At 42.0% G+C, this 20594-nt stretch overlaps 2 protein-coding genes across 4 annotated transcripts; one reads left to right on the top strand and one right to left on the bottom strand.

The window, feature by feature from the left end:
• The first annotated feature begins 2052 nt into the window (after positions 1-2052).
• Positions 2053-16671, top strand: E2F5 (E2F transcription factor 5). Of its 2 annotated transcripts, XM_062570546.1 has the most exons (9): positions 2053-2384; positions 7599-7708; positions 8383-8546; positions 9720-9761; positions 11271-11335; positions 12926-13193; positions 13902-14102; positions 14558-14602; positions 15948-16671. In XM_062570546.1, exons 1-9 carry the CDS (start codon positions 2307-2309, stop codon positions 16055-16057), a joined length of 1083 nt encoding a protein of 360 aa, XP_062426530.1. In that variant the 5' UTR covers positions 2053-2306; the 3' UTR covers positions 16058-16671. The 2 variants fall into 2 exon arrangements, with proteins under 2 accessions (XP_062426530.1, XP_062426531.1); XM_062570547.1 differs by lacking the exon at positions 2053-2384 and having other exon boundaries at positions 6339-7708; positions 8339-8546.
• Positions 16633-20311, bottom strand: RBIS (ribosomal biogenesis factor). 2 transcript variants are annotated; one of them, XM_062570548.1, is made up of 3 exons: positions 20190-20311; positions 17944-18060; positions 16633-16799 (listed from the first exon to the last, which is right to left on the bottom strand). In XM_062570548.1, exons 1-3 carry the CDS (start codon positions 20286-20288, stop codon positions 16731-16733), a joined length of 285 nt encoding a protein of 94 aa, XP_062426532.1. In that variant the 5' UTR covers positions 20289-20311; the 3' UTR covers positions 16633-16730. The 2 variants fall into 2 exon arrangements, with proteins under 2 accessions (XP_062426532.1, XP_062426533.1); XM_062570549.1 differs by lacking the exon at positions 16633-16799 and adding an exon at positions 16879-17504.
• Between the last annotated feature and the right edge of the window lie 283 nt (positions 20312-20594).

The following is a 20594-nucleotide window of genomic DNA, read 5'->3' as shown; positions in this document are numbered from 1 at the left end:
TGTGAACCAGAGCTTTGTGCCAGGTGTCTCTTGTTATGATGTGCAGCTTAAGTGTGGGATAGCAGCAAAGGCCTTGAAACATGGGCACAAGTTGAAAGCGGAGGCCCCAGCATCATAAACAACTCCCTGACTGGTCTTTGAGAACGCGCAACCTTGAGATCTGGGAGAAGACCGCTTTTGCTTAAAGAAAAGAACAACAACAAAGCAAAAAATAATAAAAAAAAATGCCTGCAGTGGCCTGGGAAAGTAACACAGTAACATCCTCAGCACCATCTGCAACATAGTGCAAGGGGGAGGTGAAGTTTATGGGCTGGCAATTGTCTAGAAATTAAACCACCTGATAAAAGGGTAAGAGCCCGTATTTGTGGGAGGGGGCAGAAAGAAACCGCCTCCTTCAGTTCCGTCTCCCCTCAGCAAAGAGTCCCCGCATCTGGCCGCCCCGACCTCAGAGACGGAGACCACCGAGGAGCATCGCCGTCAGCGCTAACGATGCGGCATCAGCTCTGCGGTACTGTGCCCTCGCGGCTCGTTTAGGTATAACTGTTAAGGACTGACGCTGAGGTCTGCGCTAGTAGTCAATCTGTGATAATTACTACATACGATAATGATTAATATGGGGTAAGAACTCACAACTTGTTAATAATTGGCAATCTAGTAAATTTTGTTGTAAAGCTTAAAATTAGGCTTATTTATCTGCTTTCTAAGCACTCCCAGCACAGCAAACTCTTGATTCCCTGATACATATATACATATAGCATCATTACCTAAATGCAGAAAATGTATTTTTGTTCTTTGCACGCTATACTCCTTCAGGAGCCACGTTATTTGAGAAAACATTGATCTCGAAAACTGTCCTGTAATATTTATGTGGATTTCACTCATGCGGAAGAGTTGCTTTTTTGCAGCAGCAGCATTGAAAAGCATCAGAATGCTCTTCTCATGCACTTACCAGTGTCTTTTGAGGTGGTACTCTTTTTTTATTTGTTAATTTTTTGTTACAGCCAGAATTTTGATGAAATAACTGAATTCCTGGAATGCATTAACAGGATAAAGGAACTTGATTTTACTCTTTTTTTGAATTTATTAACATAAATGTGGATTTTTTCTTCTAAATCTTTCATTCTATTACTATTTTCTGGTTTTGTCATAGAGAATTACTACTCTTTATCATAAATTATTTTTGTTCCTTGCTCTCATACTATGGAATTTGGGTAAACAGGTGTTTACCCAGAGGTTGGATTTTTTGTTTTCCAGCTGACTAATTCTGCCTTCAGTGTTATTTCCCACTTTAGGCTTATAATTTCTACCTTGGGAATAGGCCTTGAAACGATAAATTAATGAAATTAAAAACCATGCCAAATTTTAGTATTCATGGGGACAAATTTCAGCTTGGTGATTCAACGATTGGAAGCTATTAAATAACTAAATAAATGAAAATAAAATGCAACTCTGCCCTCGGCAGAGGCAGCGAGCTTTCCGGACGGGAGCAGGTTGAACGCAGCGTCCTGCGGGCGCACGGCCGCGGCTCCTCGCCCACCGGCACGTCTGAGCGCCGCGCCATGCCGTGCCGCGCCGGCCCGCCGGGCCTCAAGGCGCCGCGGCCGCAGCCCGCCCGTCTCCAGGCAACGGCGGCGGCGCGCGTCACTTCCGGCGGCGGCGGCGCGCAGGCCTGCCCCAGGCCGGGGCTGCGCGGGGCGCTCGGGCCGTTGTGGCGGCGGCGGCGGCGGCACGTGGCGCCGCGGGGCGGCCCCGCTCGCCGCTGCCCGGCGGCACCATGGCCGCGGCGGCGGCCGCCGAGGCGGCGGGCGGCGGCGGCGGCGGGAGCAGCCGCCACGAGAAGAGCTTGGGGCTGCTGACCACCAAGTTCGTGTCGCTGCTGCAGGAGGCCAAGGACGGCGTGCTGGACCTCAAAGCGGTGCGGGGCGGCCGGGGCGGCGGCGGCGGCGGCGGCGGCGGGGCCGGGCCGGGCGGCGGCGCGTCCCTCGCGCGGCTCCGGCCTGCGCTGCGCTGCGCTGCGCTGCGCTGCGCTGTTGTGGTGCCGGTTGCTATAGCAAGGGCGGCCGCGCTGCGCCCGGCTCGGCGGGGCAGGGCGGCGCTGAGCGCCGCGGGGCGCTTCGCCTGCGTCCCGCTGCCTTTGCCGCCTGTGAACCGTCCGTTTCCTTCTGTCAGCCGCCCGCATCTCGGGGGCTGCCTGGTCTGTTACCTGCCGCCTGCACTGAGATCTTCCGGATCGCTCCGAGGAGCAAAAAAACCCCATTCGTGTGTGTAAAGCCAAAAGCTTTAGCTTCAATAGCCAGAGAGGATGGATGCGAGCAGTGAAGTTGGGGCTCTGTAACGGAATGGGGCTGGCGTTCCTTTCTGCTGGTAACTGTCCACAGCAACTGGTAGGTTAAACAGACAGAGAAAAGTAAATGGGAGTTGCAGGTATCATAAACATTTCTTCGTACGTTTTTTTTCAATAAAAAATATTGTTAAACAGTCTGTAGAGTGGCACTTTGGGCATGTGGTGCTGACCCACTGTAAAACAGGGGCGACGCATAGTCCTCTGTGCGGTCGCTGTTCGTTAGGTGCAAGAAACACTGCTCGTTCTGTACGCTTAACTTCTGACGATGTTTTAGCACTGGACGTTTTCTGTTAACAGCTAAGAAATCTTGGGGACAGAAGTGAGAATATTCTTTACTTAGAATTAAATTCTACAATGTTCATTTTAAAGTTATACAGCTCTTCCTGAATAACTTTGTAACTGTCCAATAACTGTCTTTGAGTAAGCCTGTGTAAGCAAGTCTGGTTAAGGAAGTAAGCCTAGGAAATTAAGGGATGAGATGGAAGGGAAAGAAAACAAAGGAAAAAGTTTGTGTGATCAGCAACTCATCAATTACAGGGAAGATAAAATTAGGAAAAGGTGGAAATGAGTGAATAAGCCACCCAAAATCGCTCCCAAAGCATACTGTATTTCTTCCCTTCTGTAACAGAGTAGTGTTTCTGCCTCCGTTTCTGGAACGGGCTTTGTTTGTAGCATAATGCCAGCCCTACTGTAGGTCAGGTTAAATAGTGTTTCTGACAAAAGTGTTAAACATCAAGTGATCTAACATCCACCTATTTGCCACTGAAGTTTATCTTATTCCTCCACAAGAGACAAAAAACATTGCACTTGTGGAGCTTTGGATTTGCAGCTGTTGCCAAGCTGCTTGAAGGGGCTCTTGTGTCTCTGGGAATTCCAAATCACTAAAGAAAACTATTTAAAAAATGCCCAGATAGAATTTCCAACTGAAAACACGTATGTTATGTAAGAACTAGTGTTTAGTATCTGAAGCCTCTTCCTATTAGTCAAGAGGAGAAAGCAAAAGGAGAGGGGAGAAGAGTTTGTCCTGCCACTTTGTGCTGCTTGTGCCCCATAGAAGGAGACCCTGATCCCTGCTCTCATCTGCTTGTGTGATGCTGGTATAAAGGGAGATGCTTCTGATGTGATCTAAACCTCCTCCTCTGCCCTTAGTTGAGTCAGGATTTGAAAGAGAATGGCAGAAAGCATTTCAGACTTAGTCTCGGATGCCTAGGAAGTGTGGATCTAAGAGTGGCAGTTTAGTATGCCACTCGGATGATGTAGTCAGGGAAGCATATGGTAGCAAGACAGGAAAAGACTGTCTCATTACCCAGTCTGCTTCCCTGCTATCACTGCTAAACTCAGATTTGAACTTTAATGCACTTGATGTTTTGGTATATTTACTCCTTGGAAACCAGAATGTCAATAAAATTTCTCATCAGTGAATTCCCTATTTTTCCACAACGTCTAATCCACATTTAGCCTCTCTTTGTCAAGCACTTTAGGCCATTAGCATTTTAAAATCTAGTTTGATGTTTGGGGCTTCATATGTGTTGTTGGCAGCAGCCTTCTCAGTGACCACAGGGTTCCTAGATTAGAGTTGTGATTTAACTTGTGCAGCATAAACTCTGCAGACCTGACCTGTGTGCACACGCTTCTCTCTCTCCCTTAGAAATGTGTTGATCGGGAGCAAGTAACAACTGCCGTACACTTGCCCTGCTCCATAGAAGAGAAGGAAAAAGTCTGTCTGTTAAATTTTATAATCCTTTAATCCATGTGTGTGCGGTGATGTTTGATACTTTTACGTACTGCTGGCCAAACCCACTGTTGAGTGTAAAGCTCTCCCCAGACTGTCGGCAGCCCTCCTGGGGAGAAGCACCTTGTCGTCTGCTGCTGGCACGGGCCTGGTAGATGCAGCGCGGCTTCCCTCGGACACACGGGGGTCAGGCGTGCGTTGGTGCCCTGGCAGATTCCTGTACCTTCGGTGCAAAGGCGGCAAACGCGCTGATAACTCCTGTTGCCTTTCGTCTGCTCCCAGGGAGCAAAGGAAGAGTTGCCTAAGAATGTGCCTAAGCTCTCATGACCCCCTCCCCGCCTTTTTTTGGGGGGGGGGGGCAGGGTGTTGTGTGCGTGTGTATGCGTGCAGCTGAAACTGTGCTGAACAGCACATTTTCTGTATTCCAGAATCCGCGTGATCTGAATAGGCACAGAAGCTAAGCACCGTGCTGAAGTTCTTGTGTTCCAGTTGAGAGCCTTTTTAGAAGACTGTCGGATAGCATTTGTCTTGGGTACATACTAATTCAAAGTATGAAGATATATTAGAAAGAATGGCTGCAGTATGGTAGCTTTACATTAAAAATATTTTATGAAGCAATTCCAAGTACAAATGATTTGGAGGAAGGAGCCATTTTAGCAGAGCAATTATGGTAGATGGCCTTTTGTTGTGCTGGGTGGATCAATATCAACCGCTTGGCATAGGCTAAAAAATGATAAGTATTTAAAAACCAATTTTATTAACAACAAGAGACTTGCTAAAAAGCCTCAGGAGTTTTTTTTTTTTTAATTATTATTTAAATATTTATTGACTGCATTATGTGGGAGATCTGAACTCCACTACTGACTTGTGTGCCTACATTGGTAACTGCTAGCGTATCTGAGAGGAACATTTCAGTTTGTTTCTAAAATACGTATGAAATGCTGTGTAAAATTTTGAGAAGATAATTAGATTAAAAAGTAAGCAAATAGCTGGATTAAACTTTCCAGACTGGTCCCAATTTGCCTTCTCTGCAGTTGGAATTCTTGTAATAGTTAGTTGGACTTCATAGCTGTGATGAAAGCGTATATAATGATAGTCAAGCCAAATATGCATATAACTGATTGTAACCTTCATTTTCTCACTACCTGACCTGGTATTCTGCTGTCTGGTTTGCAAATGTGCTGAATCTCCACTGCTGATGTTAATGGGAGCTGTGCTTTTATATAAGTACAGTATAATTTAGAGTACTAAGAATACTCTAAGTTTGAAATGTCTGAGGTTGAGCACTCAAAACTAGTGGATTTTTTTTTAATCTTAATATCCTTTGGTGTTATAGCTACAAGTTTGTGTATCAGTGTTTTTTACCACTTGAATATTTGGAAAATACATTACCATTTGGGAAGCATTCATATAATGTATGACAGGCATTTTAGACTTCACCATGAAGAAAGGAAATCTCTCTCCAGAGCAGTTTCTTCATGATTCAAACCACAGGCAGCAGGGCGAGGGTCCATATATTGAACAATGAGAAAAAATCAGAGTGAATTGAATAGCCACTGCTGAAGTGTGTGCTGCCCGTTTGCACTTCCAACTGCATATAGAGAGCTTGTAGACATGTAAGAAGTTGTGCATCTGAAGCCTATGAAATATACAGGGTGTTGGGTGAAGTTGCACTAGGCAGCATCAGTTTTGTCACTTGCGAGGTTTTGAAGGTTTTCCCAGAAATCTTTGTAAGCAATATTTATGCATGCAGCAAACCAGCAGGTTAAGATGGCAGGTGCATACTAGCTGACTAATGACTGGAGGTTTTTTTCCTTGGAGAGAACTGAAGTGTGCAGTTTATAACTTATATATATATGCTCGATATAAAAAGAGTTTAACAGACTGTTACGAAATACCATACAAAAGATAAGTATTGGTAACACTATCAGTAGTAACACTGGTAGGTATTACATTGTAAAGGAGAAAGAACAGTATTTATAATTCAGACTATAAGAATCTTAAAAATTCCATTCTTCTCCTTCTATTTCCTACAGTTTTGTTCTGCTTGCAAAACATTCACCAAGATGAACTGGACTACTAATTCCTAGTAATTAGCTCTCCATTTGGAAAATGGAATTTCTTTTGCAAGGCCAGCAAGTTTGTTTATAGCTCAGAAATACTATAAAAGGAGTTATTTGGGCTTTGCCTATGAGGTTATTATGCTTATAATCCTATAACAAGAAGGATTTGGTTGTCCTTGTTTGCAGTTGTTCTATATACTACTTGTATATGCTTCTTTACTAAAAGCATGAATTTAGTAGATTGTTAGGTAAACTGAAATACATTTTTATGTGTCTACAATATAAATTATCTGGGTTTACAGAGAAATTCAAATTTGAGATGCAAAAGTCTTTTTCAGCTATCTTCTCACTCCCTCTTGCACTCTCCCTTTCTATTATTTTTTTTCCTGATTGTTTAATACAACAATGATAAACTATTTAGGGATCATGTCTGTCTGTGTGCCTTGACTAGTTACAGGGTCAGGTTCCTGTTTGTGTTCTCTCCTTTTGGTAACATCTTTGAACCTGAGCCACTTTACACCACTGAAAAGATAAGGGTATGGAAGGCATTGCTAGCTGGGGTTTGCTTATTCTAGCCGAAGACTTCACATCACAGGGATGCAAATCAGCGTGGACAGAATTATAGAGTGATCAAGCAAAGCGAGTATTTCCAGTGACTGAGAGTGCATGCTTTGCTTGGAGTGCCGTGCAGTGACAGCATGTAGAAACACAGCTTAGCTAGCTTTAATCTAAAAGTGAAATTGAGATAATGGTGATCCTCAGTATAATCAGTTCTGGTAGCCACAAAATGGCTCTTAGTGCTCAATGTGATAGATTGAGCGAGTTCAGTATGCTGCAATGGAGATTAATACAGTGAAATGGTGTAAAACAATTCTGACTTAAAGTGTTCTGGCTCTTCTTAAACCACTTTGTGAAATTACAGTACTGTCATTTTGGATCCGGCCACAATTTAATCCAAACAAGGACTGCAATATCTTAAGTGTTAGGAGGGAGGGAGTGTAATGATGATACGTTGTTGCCTTCAGAGGCTTATATCATGGCAAGGTGTCGCTGTCTGCCTTTCCTACTCTTTTCTCCTGCCTTCCAGAAAGAACATTACAAGGTATTCTATGAGAATGAAGAGTGCATGTTCAAACACAGTCTTCACAATATTTTTGAACTCTTTCCTCTCTGACAAGGATAGGCTCCCTGGCCTTGAAAGAGGTGGCTCCTCTCAGTGTGCTTTGTGACACTAGTAGGCCACTTTTGCATGCCATTCGAAGCAGGTGCTCTGCTTTGAATTCATGACTGAACATCTATCTGGCTGTTGAAAAAAATAGTCTTCTCCCTTCAGAATTACAGAATTATTACTTGGCACTTTTCTTTCTTGCCCCCCCCCCCCCCAGAGAAATGGCTTACGGAGTCTGTCTTTTGCTGTCGGTGTGCAAGCTGCTAACATTTGTCACTCTTCCCTTAACAGGCTGCTGATACTCTTGCTGTGAGACAGAAGAGAAGGATCTATGATATCACCAACGTTTTGGAAGGAATTGATCTGATTGAGAAAAAGTCAAAGAACAGCATTCAGTGGAAGTAAGTCAGTCTTGCATATCTTCTCATGCTCCAGAGCAACAAAAATTGCTTCCTTCCACTTCTAACTAGATAGACTAACAAAGAATTAACATTATGGTCAGCAATGAGCAATACAGCTTATTAGAATCACAGTAGAGTTGCAAATGCCCTTTGTCTTCTCTTTAACGTGCATCTTTGATACACAAAACCAGGTTTGAAGCATATATGAGAGAAACTTTTGGAAAACTTGTATTGCTGCCTTATAAATAAAACTTACAGTTGAAAAATCTACTCTGGATGCATTTGGGAAGGGTACTAGGACACACTGTCTCCACCTACATTTGTGCCTGTATGCCACACTTATTTTCTCATGAGCCACTGAAGTTGAAAAGCCAAGCTGAAGAATTAGGAGGAGGGCTAGGAGAAAGGTTCTATAAACTAGCTCTAACACAGAAGAACTTATGTTCCCAAAAGAATATAAAATTAGGTAAAAAGGAATTTTAAATTTGATCTTAAGTTTAGAATTTTCATTTTCTCTATTAAAACACTGCTGAGAGAGTAAATATTCATTTGCTTGGTACTGAATATTAGTAGATTATTTTTAAATGCGTAAAGTAGACTTCATAAATGATCTTTGCATGTTTGCTTCAGATTTTCTCTTACTGTGGCTTCATGAACCCTTGTACCTTTTTAAGAGGAGTAGGTGCTGGCTGCAATACAAAGGAAGTCATAGACAGACTGAAATATCTTGAAGCTGAAATTGAAGATTTAGAGCTAAAAGAAAAAGAATTGGATCAACAGAAACTGTGGCTACAGCAAAGTATCAAGAATGTTATGGATGACTCTACAAACCACCAATATCCTTTTAAGCAAATATCGTGCACATCTTGGAACTATAATTAAAACAACAGTTGTATGATGAAACATAACGTAGTTCATTTATCCATAAGCAAGGAAAGTATAATTTTTTCTGGTTTTGGTTCAACGTTAAAAGAGTATAAATTTTGTTTACGTGACTTTACTTTTAACCTGTGTAACTGTTCTGAAAATAATCTGGCACACGTATATATGGCAGTAATTTTTAAATCCATAATGTAATTCAGGTGTCTGGTTTTGAATGAAATATGTTGCTTTCAGGCAGTTTACACTTTCTTAGCAGTACTTCATGTTACTATTTTTTGTGTTGTTTCCTTCTCTTGAAAAGATTTAGCCATCTCCCAAAGATAAATCAAGTTGACAAAGTGTAGAAGCTTGGTCAGATTGGAACTTGGAAAGTATCCTGTGTGTAAATACTCCAAAAGCAAAGCGTTTCAGCTACACTGTGTTCATTACTTGTAACTATGTATTTAACTGTCTCTCAAGATACTGCGCAAAATAGACATACGGGATTTGGAGCAGGAAAATACTCCTCTTATCTATAGTATGCTGATAAGTACTTAAAATTACATGCAGTTGCTCTACAGAAAGTGTTCCTATAAAATGGATTTTGTTGCAAAGGAGATTTAAGTTAGATATTAGGGATTTTCTGTCAGGAGAGTTAAGCACTAGACTTGATCCCCCAGGGAGATGGTAGTATCTCTATCATAAGAGTTTTTCTGGAACAGGAGAGGCAAATGTCTCTCTGGAATGTCTTAATAGTTGGCCCTATCTTGAGGCAAGGGGCCGAGACTGCAGATAAATACCCAGACCCTCTCTAGTAGTGTATTTCTGTGATTCTGGGAGGTCTGGATACATAGTTGAATTCTCCATTGTCAAGTCTGTGAGACAAATGATACTCTTAAAAACAAGATTTTACATATTTTCAATTTAAAAATAGTCTCATTCAAGCTACTTCATTTTTCTTTATGTAGTATTTTCCTTGCAAACAAAAAAATGGCTTTTTTACAAAACAAAACTGTGCTATTTTTAAATACCAGTTCTTGACAGCATGCAGTTTATAGTTTAGGCACAGTTTGGACAAATCTCTCTTAAAAAGCAACAAATACCAGTTTTATGTTGTTTGAAGAAAACTATTCCTTGACAAAAATCACATTTTCATATGTCACCCATGAAGATATCTGTAATTGTTTCAATGGTAAGTTGTTGCTAGGCAAATTAGGGATTTTTTAATGTTCCTGTTGAAAACCAACTTGTATGTATTGCATTGTTTTTGTGTCTTCCAGTAACATTAGAATATTAGAAATAAAAAACAACTGCTTTTTCCATGAAAGTAATTTGAATTTAGCAAATGTTTTCAATAGTAATCAGTAGTAAATGAATGTCCCTCATAGTGTTTTCGACCTATGAATCCCAGCAGATAAAGGAAGTTATTTTCTGGTTGTAGTCACAAATCATATAGAATGGAGTTTCATCTGTTTTTAGAGCTCTGTTTTGGAAGTTTTTTTTTTTTATGTATTCATACTTGCAGCAGCTTGCCTTAGGACACTAACAGAACCAGGTAGAGGACATATTAGTCAAATTCACTAGAAAGACCAGGCAGATCCAAACTTAATAATATTTTCTGGTGACAACTACAGCCAGAGGGAATTCCTGATGATATTATGTAAATGGAGCCAGCTAAAATTCAAAGGTGGGACATTACTGCCAGATCAAAAGGAGTCCTTCTATACAGGAGGTTTGAAGCACTTTTCAAGAATTGCTGGCAGAGATTACATCCCTTGATGTCCTTTCCTGATCAGGGAGTTACCCAAGGGAAGATTGTTTTTCAGCTTTCAGCAAGGCTTAATACCATCTCTTGCTTCTTTGTGACAAGGAAGGTAGGGTTGGTTTTTGAATAAAAGTGCAAGATTGGACAAGTATTGTGAGCTTTTACTAAAAAGTGTTAGTAATTACAAAGTATTTAGTATGCCAGTCACATAGTACTTCATGTAAATATCTCAGAGAGAGAGAAAAGCATTGTTCCAAATTATGAGCAAAGGAAAAGTGAAGTGCAGATAAGTGAGTGACCTGCAGTATCAGGCAGTTTGTGTCAGTGTGTTGATTTAATTGTAATCTCATGACTTCAACCACTAAATTGTAGCGCACATACAGTGAGCTATAGGTGAATTTGATAATCAGCTTTTATATCCCAGTTGTATGTGCTGCAGAAGTTTTGAACTTAGACGCTTGGAAATACTGTCATGGAAGACAACCATGAAGATCTTTCTTTTGCTGCCCTTGTGAATTCTCTCTGTATTGCCACCATTCTTCACAGCCATAAAGTGAGCTGTATCACAGAACTATTTTAGCTGCAAAATGACCTAGTTAATTAAGTATATATTTTCACATCACATTATGTATATAGCTGGGAGATCTGAGGACAGTAACAAGCAGGTAAAAGAATTGCTAAATCTGGCACTGCTGCAAGAAAAGGTCCTTGTGGATATGGTCTAAATGTTGGAATACTATGATTTATATTATGTGATATACTTGGATCTTATAGGAACTATGTGAGTTCCCACCCCAAGCCTTCTATTTATGCTAGAATTTGGCAGTATTTTAAGTGGCCTTAGAGATTTACTGTATCTCATTTCAGTACATACCATGCAAGACTTCAGAAAAATATGCACAGTTAACACTTTCTTAAAAATTGCTATTTAACCAGGAGACACACTTCTAGCAATTCAAGCACCTTGTGGTACACAGTTAGAAGTACCTATACCCGAAATGGTATGTACTGGTTTCTTGTTTACCTAAGTGTTTGAGAGTGGCAATGGAAAAGAACTGAGTTTATTCCTAGCCATGTGTTAGAGGAGAAGAAAAATAAGATGATCTCATTTGAAAGTGGAGGGGCAGGATGGGGAATAAGAGCTTTTGTACACCTAGATAGACTATTATAAATTATGTCTTCTGTTTTTTAAAAAAAAGATAAAACGTAGGGTTTCTGTGCCCCCTTTTTTTCTCTTACTCTTAAAAGTTACAGCTCTGAAGTGTGACGTACTTGTTTTGAATTCCCTTGATAATTTAGTAGCACTGACTTTTGTAGATCAAATTTCTCAGTTTGACCTTTATATCAAGATCCCATATGAAAAAGCCTTTTAGATTTATAATCTATAAAATAATAAACATATTTGCAGAAATATGTTTAGTTATATGGCACTAGACTGGACAGAGCAACACAGGCTACAGTCTTACCTTAGCCAGAAGCCTTGAACGAGCAGGGTTGAAATAGGAAGTCAAATTACTTATCTCTGTCCATCTTTAATTTTTGTATTGCAGTGCTCTGTTTTAAATAGGGCTTACATAATTGGGAGAAACCATTGTATGAAGCATGTTAGCCACCCGCTATGCTTGTAGAAAGATAATATTCATGTGACAAGTTTCACAAGCTATTTTTAGTGAGGCTAAGCACACTGATATCTAACAAAATCCAAAACTAGAACCATGAAGCTTCATCTATCTGTGTTAAGGACAGTTCAGGCAGTGGTAAGATTCTCTATGTGACCAGAGTTGCTTGCTGTATTTTTTCGACTTTTTGTTGAGGACTAAAAGAGCTGATCTCAGTCTTCATCAGCAACTTCAAATGGGATGTTGTTCCCCTTTCTGCCCCCTCTCTCCACTTTCCTAATCCTCATTTTTTTTTCAGAATGTATTTGCTGAAAACCTGTTTGTTGAATTAACCACAGTGAGGTCAGCAATCTCATTGAAACTGTACTACAAGAAGCTAGTCCTAGCTAAATTGTTCAAATAACTTACCAATGAGAAGAATTGGCAAATCAGCTAAGAAATTGTTTCTGCTGACTCATGATTCCTGAATCCAAGTGGGATATCCAGCTGTAGTTTGATGGTTGGTTCCAGTTAAGATAATTGTGAAGCTCAGTTTAAAAGGAAGCAATCTAAATGTACAGAAATCATTATTTATCATTGTTGCTAAGATGTAGCCCTGATAGAAGTCTTGTGTAACTTTAATTCAAGATCAGCTGAGCATTTTGGAGGAGTGTATATTTTTGTCTTCTGTAACTGTGTTATGGTCAGGTAAATGCATAACAGGTTTGTAATTTGTTTTTTATTAGGTCACATCTGTTTTAAATTACTTTTTTTCTTTCTGAGTATGATCTGATAAGTTTGTCAGTTCTCTCTTAGTGTTCTGACAAGAAGAGTCACTTATCTCCTAGAAGGTAAAAAGGTACAACAATTTGAGAATTCTATTTAAACACATTCTTCACTTTCTGTGGGAAATAACTATGTGAAATTACTGTTAATTTTTTTAAATTTCAAGCTCTCAAGGAGTTGTAACTTTCCTCATATGTGGCTTCACAGGGACAGAATGGACAAAAGAAATACCAGATCAATCTTAAAAGTAGTTCAGGACCCATCCATGTGCTGCTTATAAATAAAGAATCAAATTCCTCCAAGCCCATGGTGTTTCCAGTTCCTCCACCTGATGACCTTGCACAACCTCCATCTCAACCTGCAACTCCAGTGACTCCCCCTAAACCTACCACCACTACTCAGAATCCACCAGAACAACATGGTCTTAACCAGGGGCAACATTTACCACAAACATCTGTTGCAGACACATCATCAGGTAAGTTTGGGAGGGAGGGGGTGTTTTCCACTTCAGCTGGGTGGGAGGAGGAAGGAGACCAGAAGGAGGAAAGAAGTTAAAAGGGGAGTAGAAAGGCAGATAACAATTTGCATAACACAGCAGCTGTCTGTTGAGAAGCTACTCCAAGAACTTACTAAGAGCTCTCTGGAGGTTGCAGAGAAACCTCTTCTCTTCTTTCATCTGGTGAAGCACATTGCCCCTTGGTAGCTTATCATCTTACACCAAAAAGATTTTGGATGTGATCCTGTTAAATATTCTGAGATGCTTCTCCAGAATGAATGCATGCAGTGTGGAATGAGATTGCCGACCTCTAATGGAGTATATGATTTGAACATGCATCTTTTATGCATGGCACATGCCTGGCAATACAGGCAGCACTTCCTGCTTTTGTGCCACAAGATGGCTCACCTTCTTCAGCACAATCCCAGTGTTAGACTGCCTGCACACGACATATTTTTTTCATAATAATGGTAGGATAACATAAAAGTGCTTAAGAAAACACTATCAGTATAGCAAACTAGCTTTCTGAGGGATCCTGATTAAATTGTGCCCATGACTTCAGAAGGGGGAGATTCACCTCAACCCTAACATTGGCTATGTTCTTCTAGTAAGACAAAGACAGGTGTAGGTGTTCTGTGTTCCTTTTTACCAAAACAGACTTTATAATGTGCTTTTCACTTTTTGTAGACAGCAGTTTGCAGCAGAACAGTACAACTTCAGCAACTACTTATTCCAGCCTTCCAGACTCTGTCTTATACCCCAGCCTTCCAGGAGATGTCGCCCAAGCTACAGCTAGCTCGAATGACTATCAGGCTTTGCTCCCTTTGGATGTTAACTGTATTCTCAAGCCAAATTCATTTGACATAGCAAAGATGGATGAGCCCACAGGTAGGAAGAACCAGTTACTATTTTAACAGTTTTATTAGTTTCCTGAGCTGTTTTTTGTGACCAAGTTACCAATGAGTTATTGAGGGATAAAGATGAACACTTTTGCTACAGAGGAAATGACAGGCCTTTGTCTACCTCCTAACAAAGCCATTGAGCCACTTTCGAGTAGCAGTCTTATTCAGAGTAAAAGACCCTCCTCTGCTGCCAAATAAACTTTGTATTGCACCCAAGCTTAAGGTTATAAGAGATCAGCTGTACAGCACAAGGAGGGGGAGAAATTTAGCAGGAACAACTGAGGGATAAAGAGACGAACATCTTTTATGTATACATGGCACACTGACTATCTCCACAGCTCCTGCAATGTGCACATGAGCCATTCTGTACTTTGCAATTCAGTGTTTTAATGCAGAGAATCTGCATTAGCTACCATAAATGCATTCTCCTGTCTTTCACAGGAACTATCAGTGGGGATATTATTGATGAACTCATGTCTTCTGATGGTAAGTATTCAGAATCTTCAGTTTTTAATAGTGACAAATAGTAATGTGTTTTTTGCATGAACAGTACTCTTGGTAGGCGTCTATTAAATCCGATGCCAAGAGTCAGCATGAAACTACTTCTTTCCCCTGTATTGTCTCCTCTATCCTTGTCATTCTGGTCTTTGCTCCCCTTTCAGTTCCCCTGTAAGTTTTATCTAACAATCAAAATGTGAGCGTCTCGATCCAGCAAGCAATTACATGCAAAAATAACTCAACAGTCCTTAATTTAGGAACAAGAAGGAATAGGTTAATGACTAGGGTGCTACCTTAAAAAAGGTCTGGTTTGGTTCTGTTCTGCCCCAGGCTTCCTGCAGGAACTTTAAGTAAATAGTTCAGAGTGTATTTACATGCCTGCTTGCAGACTGATACATGGCCAGCTTTGGTACACTGGCAGAACAGACAAATGTAACCTACTTCTAGTCTTGCACTTTGGTCACCACTGCAATGTGGAACTGAGCTGAGCTAGTAAATGTATGTGCTCCCTGCCTCTCTGTTGTATTGCACGGGGGGTGCCAGGCAAAGAGCTGAACTCAGCTAGCATTCTTCGTCTTCCCCTATGCTGTCCTGCGAGCAGCTTATGTTATCATCTGCTTTTCAAGCAGACAGCCTCAGGGTTTATCCAGGAGGAAGTCTGCAATTGTAAGATCCAAGAGGGGAGACAGGAGTATGTGAATGGGCCAATAAAATACATAGCCAAAATGGAAGTAGGCTCCCTTTTAGAGCAGATGAGGTAGCTGGGCATGCTGTGTTACTGTGCTCCTGAGGCAAGCCATGAGGGCTAGGGCTTCTCTTCTTACATTGCCCAAAGACTGCTTCCAGTCCACGCTTGAAATGCGGTGCACAGACAGCCTAGCCTGCCAGCCTCCGTTTTCCATCCATGTAAAATGGGGATGATGGTAACTTCCTTACGTGAAATGATAAATGTTTGAAGACTACAGTGTTGTAACAGGAAGAAGGAAAAATACCTATGTAAGTGACAGCTTTCTGATGGAAATTTCAAAAGCTCCTTAGCAGCTCCTTTGTTGCACAAATAAAGGTTAATTCTGTATTCCACAGCAATCACTCCGTGCCAGCGAATTCACTTAAAATATTTTTAAAAAATGGAGACTTATCATCTACTGCTTTAGTTTTAAGGCAATACAGGTCTTCCTAGCACGTATTCCAGCATGTTTGTCAGATTGTCAAGACAATACTTTAATCATTACGACTAAACCTGGCACTGAGGATGACAGACATGCTGAATTATGAGACAGGATTGACATTCCAGAAGTGTTTTAATTTAAACTAAACTATTCCTGCTTTACAGTTTTTCCTCTCTTACGACTCTCTCCTACTCCCGGAGATGACTACAACTTTAACCTGGATGATAATGAAGGAGTCTGTGATCTCTTTGATGTGCAGATACTAAATTATTAGATATTGTGTCAGCCAGACTATCTTATCTACCTCTAACATTCTAGACTTCTTCATAACTTAAGTATTTGAATAATGAATGTATAACTTCTTAGTTCACTGACTGGGAGTGTATTTCCTTTTGCTTCCTTTAATTACTTCACAAAACAAATGGAATAACCAGATAAAAGGGCTTTCATCAAAAATTCTGGCAATTTTTTCACTTGCATGTCCTTTGTAATCCAATGATTTGAAATTTTCTTTTGTAAGAAAAGCAAAAACACTTTACAGCCTTTTGATCATTAAAAAAATGATTTGGCTTCCTGCTCACAGTTATCAGCATTTTTTTTGAAGCTTTACTGCCAAGAAGCTTTCTGTACCTTTCAATCAATAACCTTTCAATCAATTTTGAAGCTTTCACTGCCAAGCTGAAAAGTGAAGGACATCAACTTGAGTTATGCTAAATTGTTTCAGTGAACCAATTTTGTGAAGTGCCTTCTGTTTTAGCACTTTAAGTTTCTCACACTGACTTCTGACATTCCACTTTCCTAGATTATAGGAAAGGTCTGTTTGTAGTTTGTATTAAAGTGTGCCAATACTTGTATATTAACAAGATTTTTTTAATAAAATTGTACAAACAAAGCAACCACTCTGTGCACTCTTCATTTCTTGGAATTCCTGCATCAACTATTACACATTACAACTGAGCTAATAGGTTTGTGGCGGCATCCACGTTTGCTGGTTCATGTTCCAGATGCTTGGAAACCTGAAAATAACAAGTTTCACTTTTAAGTAGAGCATAATTTCTTTTCTTTTTTCTTTTTTTTTAATAACAGCTTGGGAAAAAAGATTTATTAAGTATCTGCTGTCTAGGTTAGTCTTTGATATATTTAATTTAGGCTAATTATGCAGTCATAATTCAATAATTTGGGGGAGATTAAAAGATTCACTAAATCTGACAGATCAGTTGCCAGTACTGTTTGCTACGGGAGAAAGACAAAACATTGTGCCAATAACATGAATGGAAACAGGCTCAGCTTTTAGTTGAGGGAGTTATGCTCTGGACAGCATAATTTTGAAACACTGGAAGAAATACTGTTACTTACAGCCTGGGTGATCAAATTCATGGTTATGTCATGAACTAGCACATGAAGAGCAGTCTGAATTCCCAGCCATATGTAAGCCAGCAGGGCTAAGGCCAATGGCACCAGCTGCCTTGAAACCCTTGCTCAGCTTCATCCTGTGCTGGAGGCTCTGCTGGAGGCTCTGTCATCTGCAGTTCCTTTTCTTCACAGCCTCTTCCTAAGGTATTTGGTGCTGATCCTGGTGCTCCCAGCCATACAGACACTTGACCCCCTCAGGCACAGTAAATAAAACTTGTGGCCACATTACTGCACTAATTGTTCTGCTTCACCTAACAGCCAGCATGGATTCATCTTTACTTCCTACTGGCCCACTGCTTTTTTCTGTCCTGCAAACCATGACCAGATTATCAAAGAGTTGGCAAAAGGAGGAGCATGTCAGAAATTAAATTGTGTGCCAGTGCTCAAAACCATCTAGCCCTGTAAGTCACTTTTACTTTCTCTGTCTATTCACGTTGAGACGCAAGCCTTAAATCTGTAGCTAGAACTGCCCTTAAAATTTTATTTACAAATAGATCACCATTAAAATGTTTAGGAAGCACACTCAGGCTTGGTTGCCCACCCTTTTTGCTTTTGACTTTAACAGCTATATAATACTTCAGTATGCTAACCAGGTTTCAGCATTACCACACAACTGAAATAAAGCTGTTTTACAGCACTAGAGCAACAGCACATTGAATTGTCTGCAGTCTTAGAGACAGAGCACAATGCTTTGATGTGGCACTTTGTTAAAAAAAATGAGGAGGGAAATGAGAAGAATACGATTACCTGATGTTCCTTTTGAGGCTCTGCTTCCATGTCTTTTGATAGATGCTTTACTTCTTTCTGAACTTCTGTAAATACTTTATTTAGTGCTCTGACTTTCTCATTGTTTATAATATTTATCTGCAAAGATGAGAAAAACCCAGAAGTTGGTATTTTAGACTGGAATTCCATAGGCATATTGTCAAATTGCCTCTTTTGTGTACAGCTACTACACAGCCTACATACTGTGTGTCTTCCAAATTGCTTTTTGCAGGCAACACTGAAGTTAGGGTTTATTTGTTGGTACCCCATTGTACTGTCTACTCATGTAAATATCATGACATTAATAATGTTCTAGTAAATTGACATTCATGAAAATAGTTAAACATGTTCTGTTGGAAAGGGAGAATGTGCTTCTGGTCCAGAAACGGAACACACAGAGAACAAAAGCCTGGCTGAAGATACGCCTTGCTACCTTCAGTTCTTCTCAGCTGTAGTGAGAGAACATGGCTCAGGGAAGGATTCCTTAATTTGTAAATGATCAGACCAGTCTGAAACTTTCCAGCAGTTCACCTTTGAGCATCATACATTGCATTCCTATTTGTTCCTACTGTAGGTTTGACCAACAATGTCTACCAGATTTTGCTGTGGTAGTCTTTTTTAAAGAACCTGCAGCTGTAGCAGAACAGTGTTTGTTCACAAGCATTCACAAAGATGCTTCCTTCTGAATGGGAACAACTAAGACATGGATGTGCTGCGCTCTGCTCTGGGGACAAAAATCTGTAGGAGAGGAGCAGGCTGGATACCTACAGCCACGAGCACTTTCTTTGCTGCAGTAAAGAAAGATTTGGCTGATCTCAGCCCTGGCACCTGTTGCTTCTGAAGCACCAAGTTTTGAACAGAATATTAGCCAGATAACGGCATATTACATTGCAAAACGTTCCAGAAGCATGGTAATACCTCTGCAGGCAATCCCAGATTTCAGGATACCTACTACTGTTCCAAAGGCTCCCAGTATAATACACTTTGTAGCAGAATATGTAGGCAGAGGCAAACCATAAACTGTTAAACCTATGCCTGTTGCTTTCAGTGCTTCCTTAACGTCACAACATGGACACGTTATTCCAAACAAGTGACTAAGAGAATCAAAATAGTAGTAAGGCAGTGGCAAGAAGCTGATCAAACAAGCCTATTTAGGAGCAGCAGTTTGATTTGTAATGCCTCAAGAAATAATTCAGCTTGTAGCTCAAATTAAAGTAGATGGGATTGTAGTGAGCTCAATTTACAAAGCGTTTAGAGGCCTGCTAACATTTTCCAGCCTCATGATGACGCTGAAAGGGTACTGTGGGTTTTAAGAAGTGATAATCTCTGATACTCTGGAAATGACATCTGTAGGAAGAGGCTCTGTAGATTCCATGTGTGTCTATATCAAGATTTGCTTAAATAGTTATAACTGGCTTTTATCTGTTAAAACCTGTTTGAACAAATTTTTCTGAGCATCTTATTATACTGGTGAAATAAGTAAATCCCAAAGGCCTAATGAATTAAAGAATACAGCTTCAAACACACAGAATAAAATTTTACTCGTAATGAGATACTGATTTTTCATTAAGATGATTTCAAAGCTGTTTCTCCCTTTATTATACAAAACTCACTAAGAGGCGATTTGGCGCCAGTACCCGAAGCTGTTTTGGTCTCCCTGTTAATGTCCAGAGCTTGTTATGCTCCCGTCTGTCTGCCAGGCTAGCTGGCCAAGCAGCTTTCTTCTCCAGGAGAAAATCTGAGGGGGGCTGTTTTAGGGCTGCAGTTCAGTTAAGCTCTGTTTGCCCAGCACGCTGTAACGGGAGCATTAACCTGCTCGCTTGCTGCCTTTATCATCCGATGCCGTTCTGGGGGAACCGCCGAGCTCCCCGCGGCCCAGGCTGCGGGCAGGCCTGGAGAAGGGGCTGCGACACCTTGACGAGCTCCTACCCCACGGGAAAGCCCTGCTCAGCCCCCTCCCCGTTCCTCTCCCCCCGTCGCCCCGGCCGCGCAGTCCATCGTCTCCCAGTGACGCTCTCTGGGCCCTCGCATGAGTCCGTTTGAACCTCTAAAATGGCAAAACCTGCGTTTTCGCTTGTTTACTTCCCCATGGCTTTGGTGTGTCAAGTCAGCCCGCGGGAGGGCCTGCGGGGCGCCCCAGCCACCGCGGCGCGGCGCGGCCGGACGGGGCGCGCTGCCCGACCCGGGCCCCACGCCGGCCCGCTCTTCCCGCGCAGCTCGACGCTCACCTTGCGCAGCGCCGTGGTGACGGGCCGCGCCCGGCCCCTGGCCCTGGCCCTCGCGCCGGCCCCGCCGAAGGCCCGCGCCCGCCGCCGGCTCTTCGCCATGGCCGCGCCGCCGCCGCGCCTGACGTCACCGCCGCGCGACGGGAGCCGCCGCCGCGCCTGACGTCACCGCCGCGCGACGGGAGCCGCCGGGGCCGGGGCCGGGGCCGGGGCCGGGGCCGGGGCCGCCGGGGCCGCCCTGCTGCTAGCAGTATTGTTGCCGTTTTCCTCCGAGGAGCCCCGCGCCGGCTCCGAGGCGCGCGCGCGTGCTGCCCCCGCGGGCGCCGCGGCCGGCGGGCGCGAGGAGAGCGCGCAGGAGCGACCCGCCGCCGTCCTCCCCCCGTCCGCGTCTGGCGGCGCGTAACGCTC

The sequence above is a fragment of the Rhea pennata genome, chromosome 2, assembly GCF_028389875.1.
Source record: "Rhea pennata isolate bPtePen1 chromosome 2, bPtePen1.pri, whole genome shotgun sequence".
Classification (NCBI taxonomy): Eukaryota; Metazoa; Chordata; class Aves; order Rheiformes; family Rheidae; genus Rhea; species Rhea pennata.
Note: the sequence above shows the minus strand (reverse complement) of the source record. Positions and strands in the feature narration are given on the sequence as shown.

Excerpts from the sequence above, each read along its gene's own strand:
- E2F5 (XM_062570546.1), top strand. The coding sequence starts at position 2,307 with ATGCGAGCAGTGAAGTTGGGGCTCTGTAACGGAATGGGGCTGGCGTTC. Across the intron at positions 7,709-8,382 it reads AAGAACAGCATTCAGTGGAA|AGGAGTAGGTGCTGGCTGCA; the intron begins GTAAGTCAGTCT and ends TACCTTTTTAAG. Across the intron at positions 14,103-14,557 it reads AAAGATGGATGAGCCCACAG|GAACTATCAGTGGGGATATT; the intron begins GTAGGAAGAACC and ends TGTCTTTCACAG.
- RBIS (XM_062570548.1), bottom strand. The coding sequence starts at position 20,288 with ATGGCGAAGAGCCGGCGGCGGGCGCGGGCCTTCGGCGGGGCCGGCGCG. Across the intron at positions 18,061-20,189 it reads TCACCACGGCGCTGCGCAAG|ATAAATATTATAAACAATGA; the intron begins GTGAGCGTCGAG and ends TCATCTTTGCAG. Across the intron at positions 16,800-17,943 it reads AGCCTCAAAAGGAACATCAG|GTTTCCAAGCATCTGGAACA; the intron begins GTAATCGTATTC and ends TGTTATTTTCAG.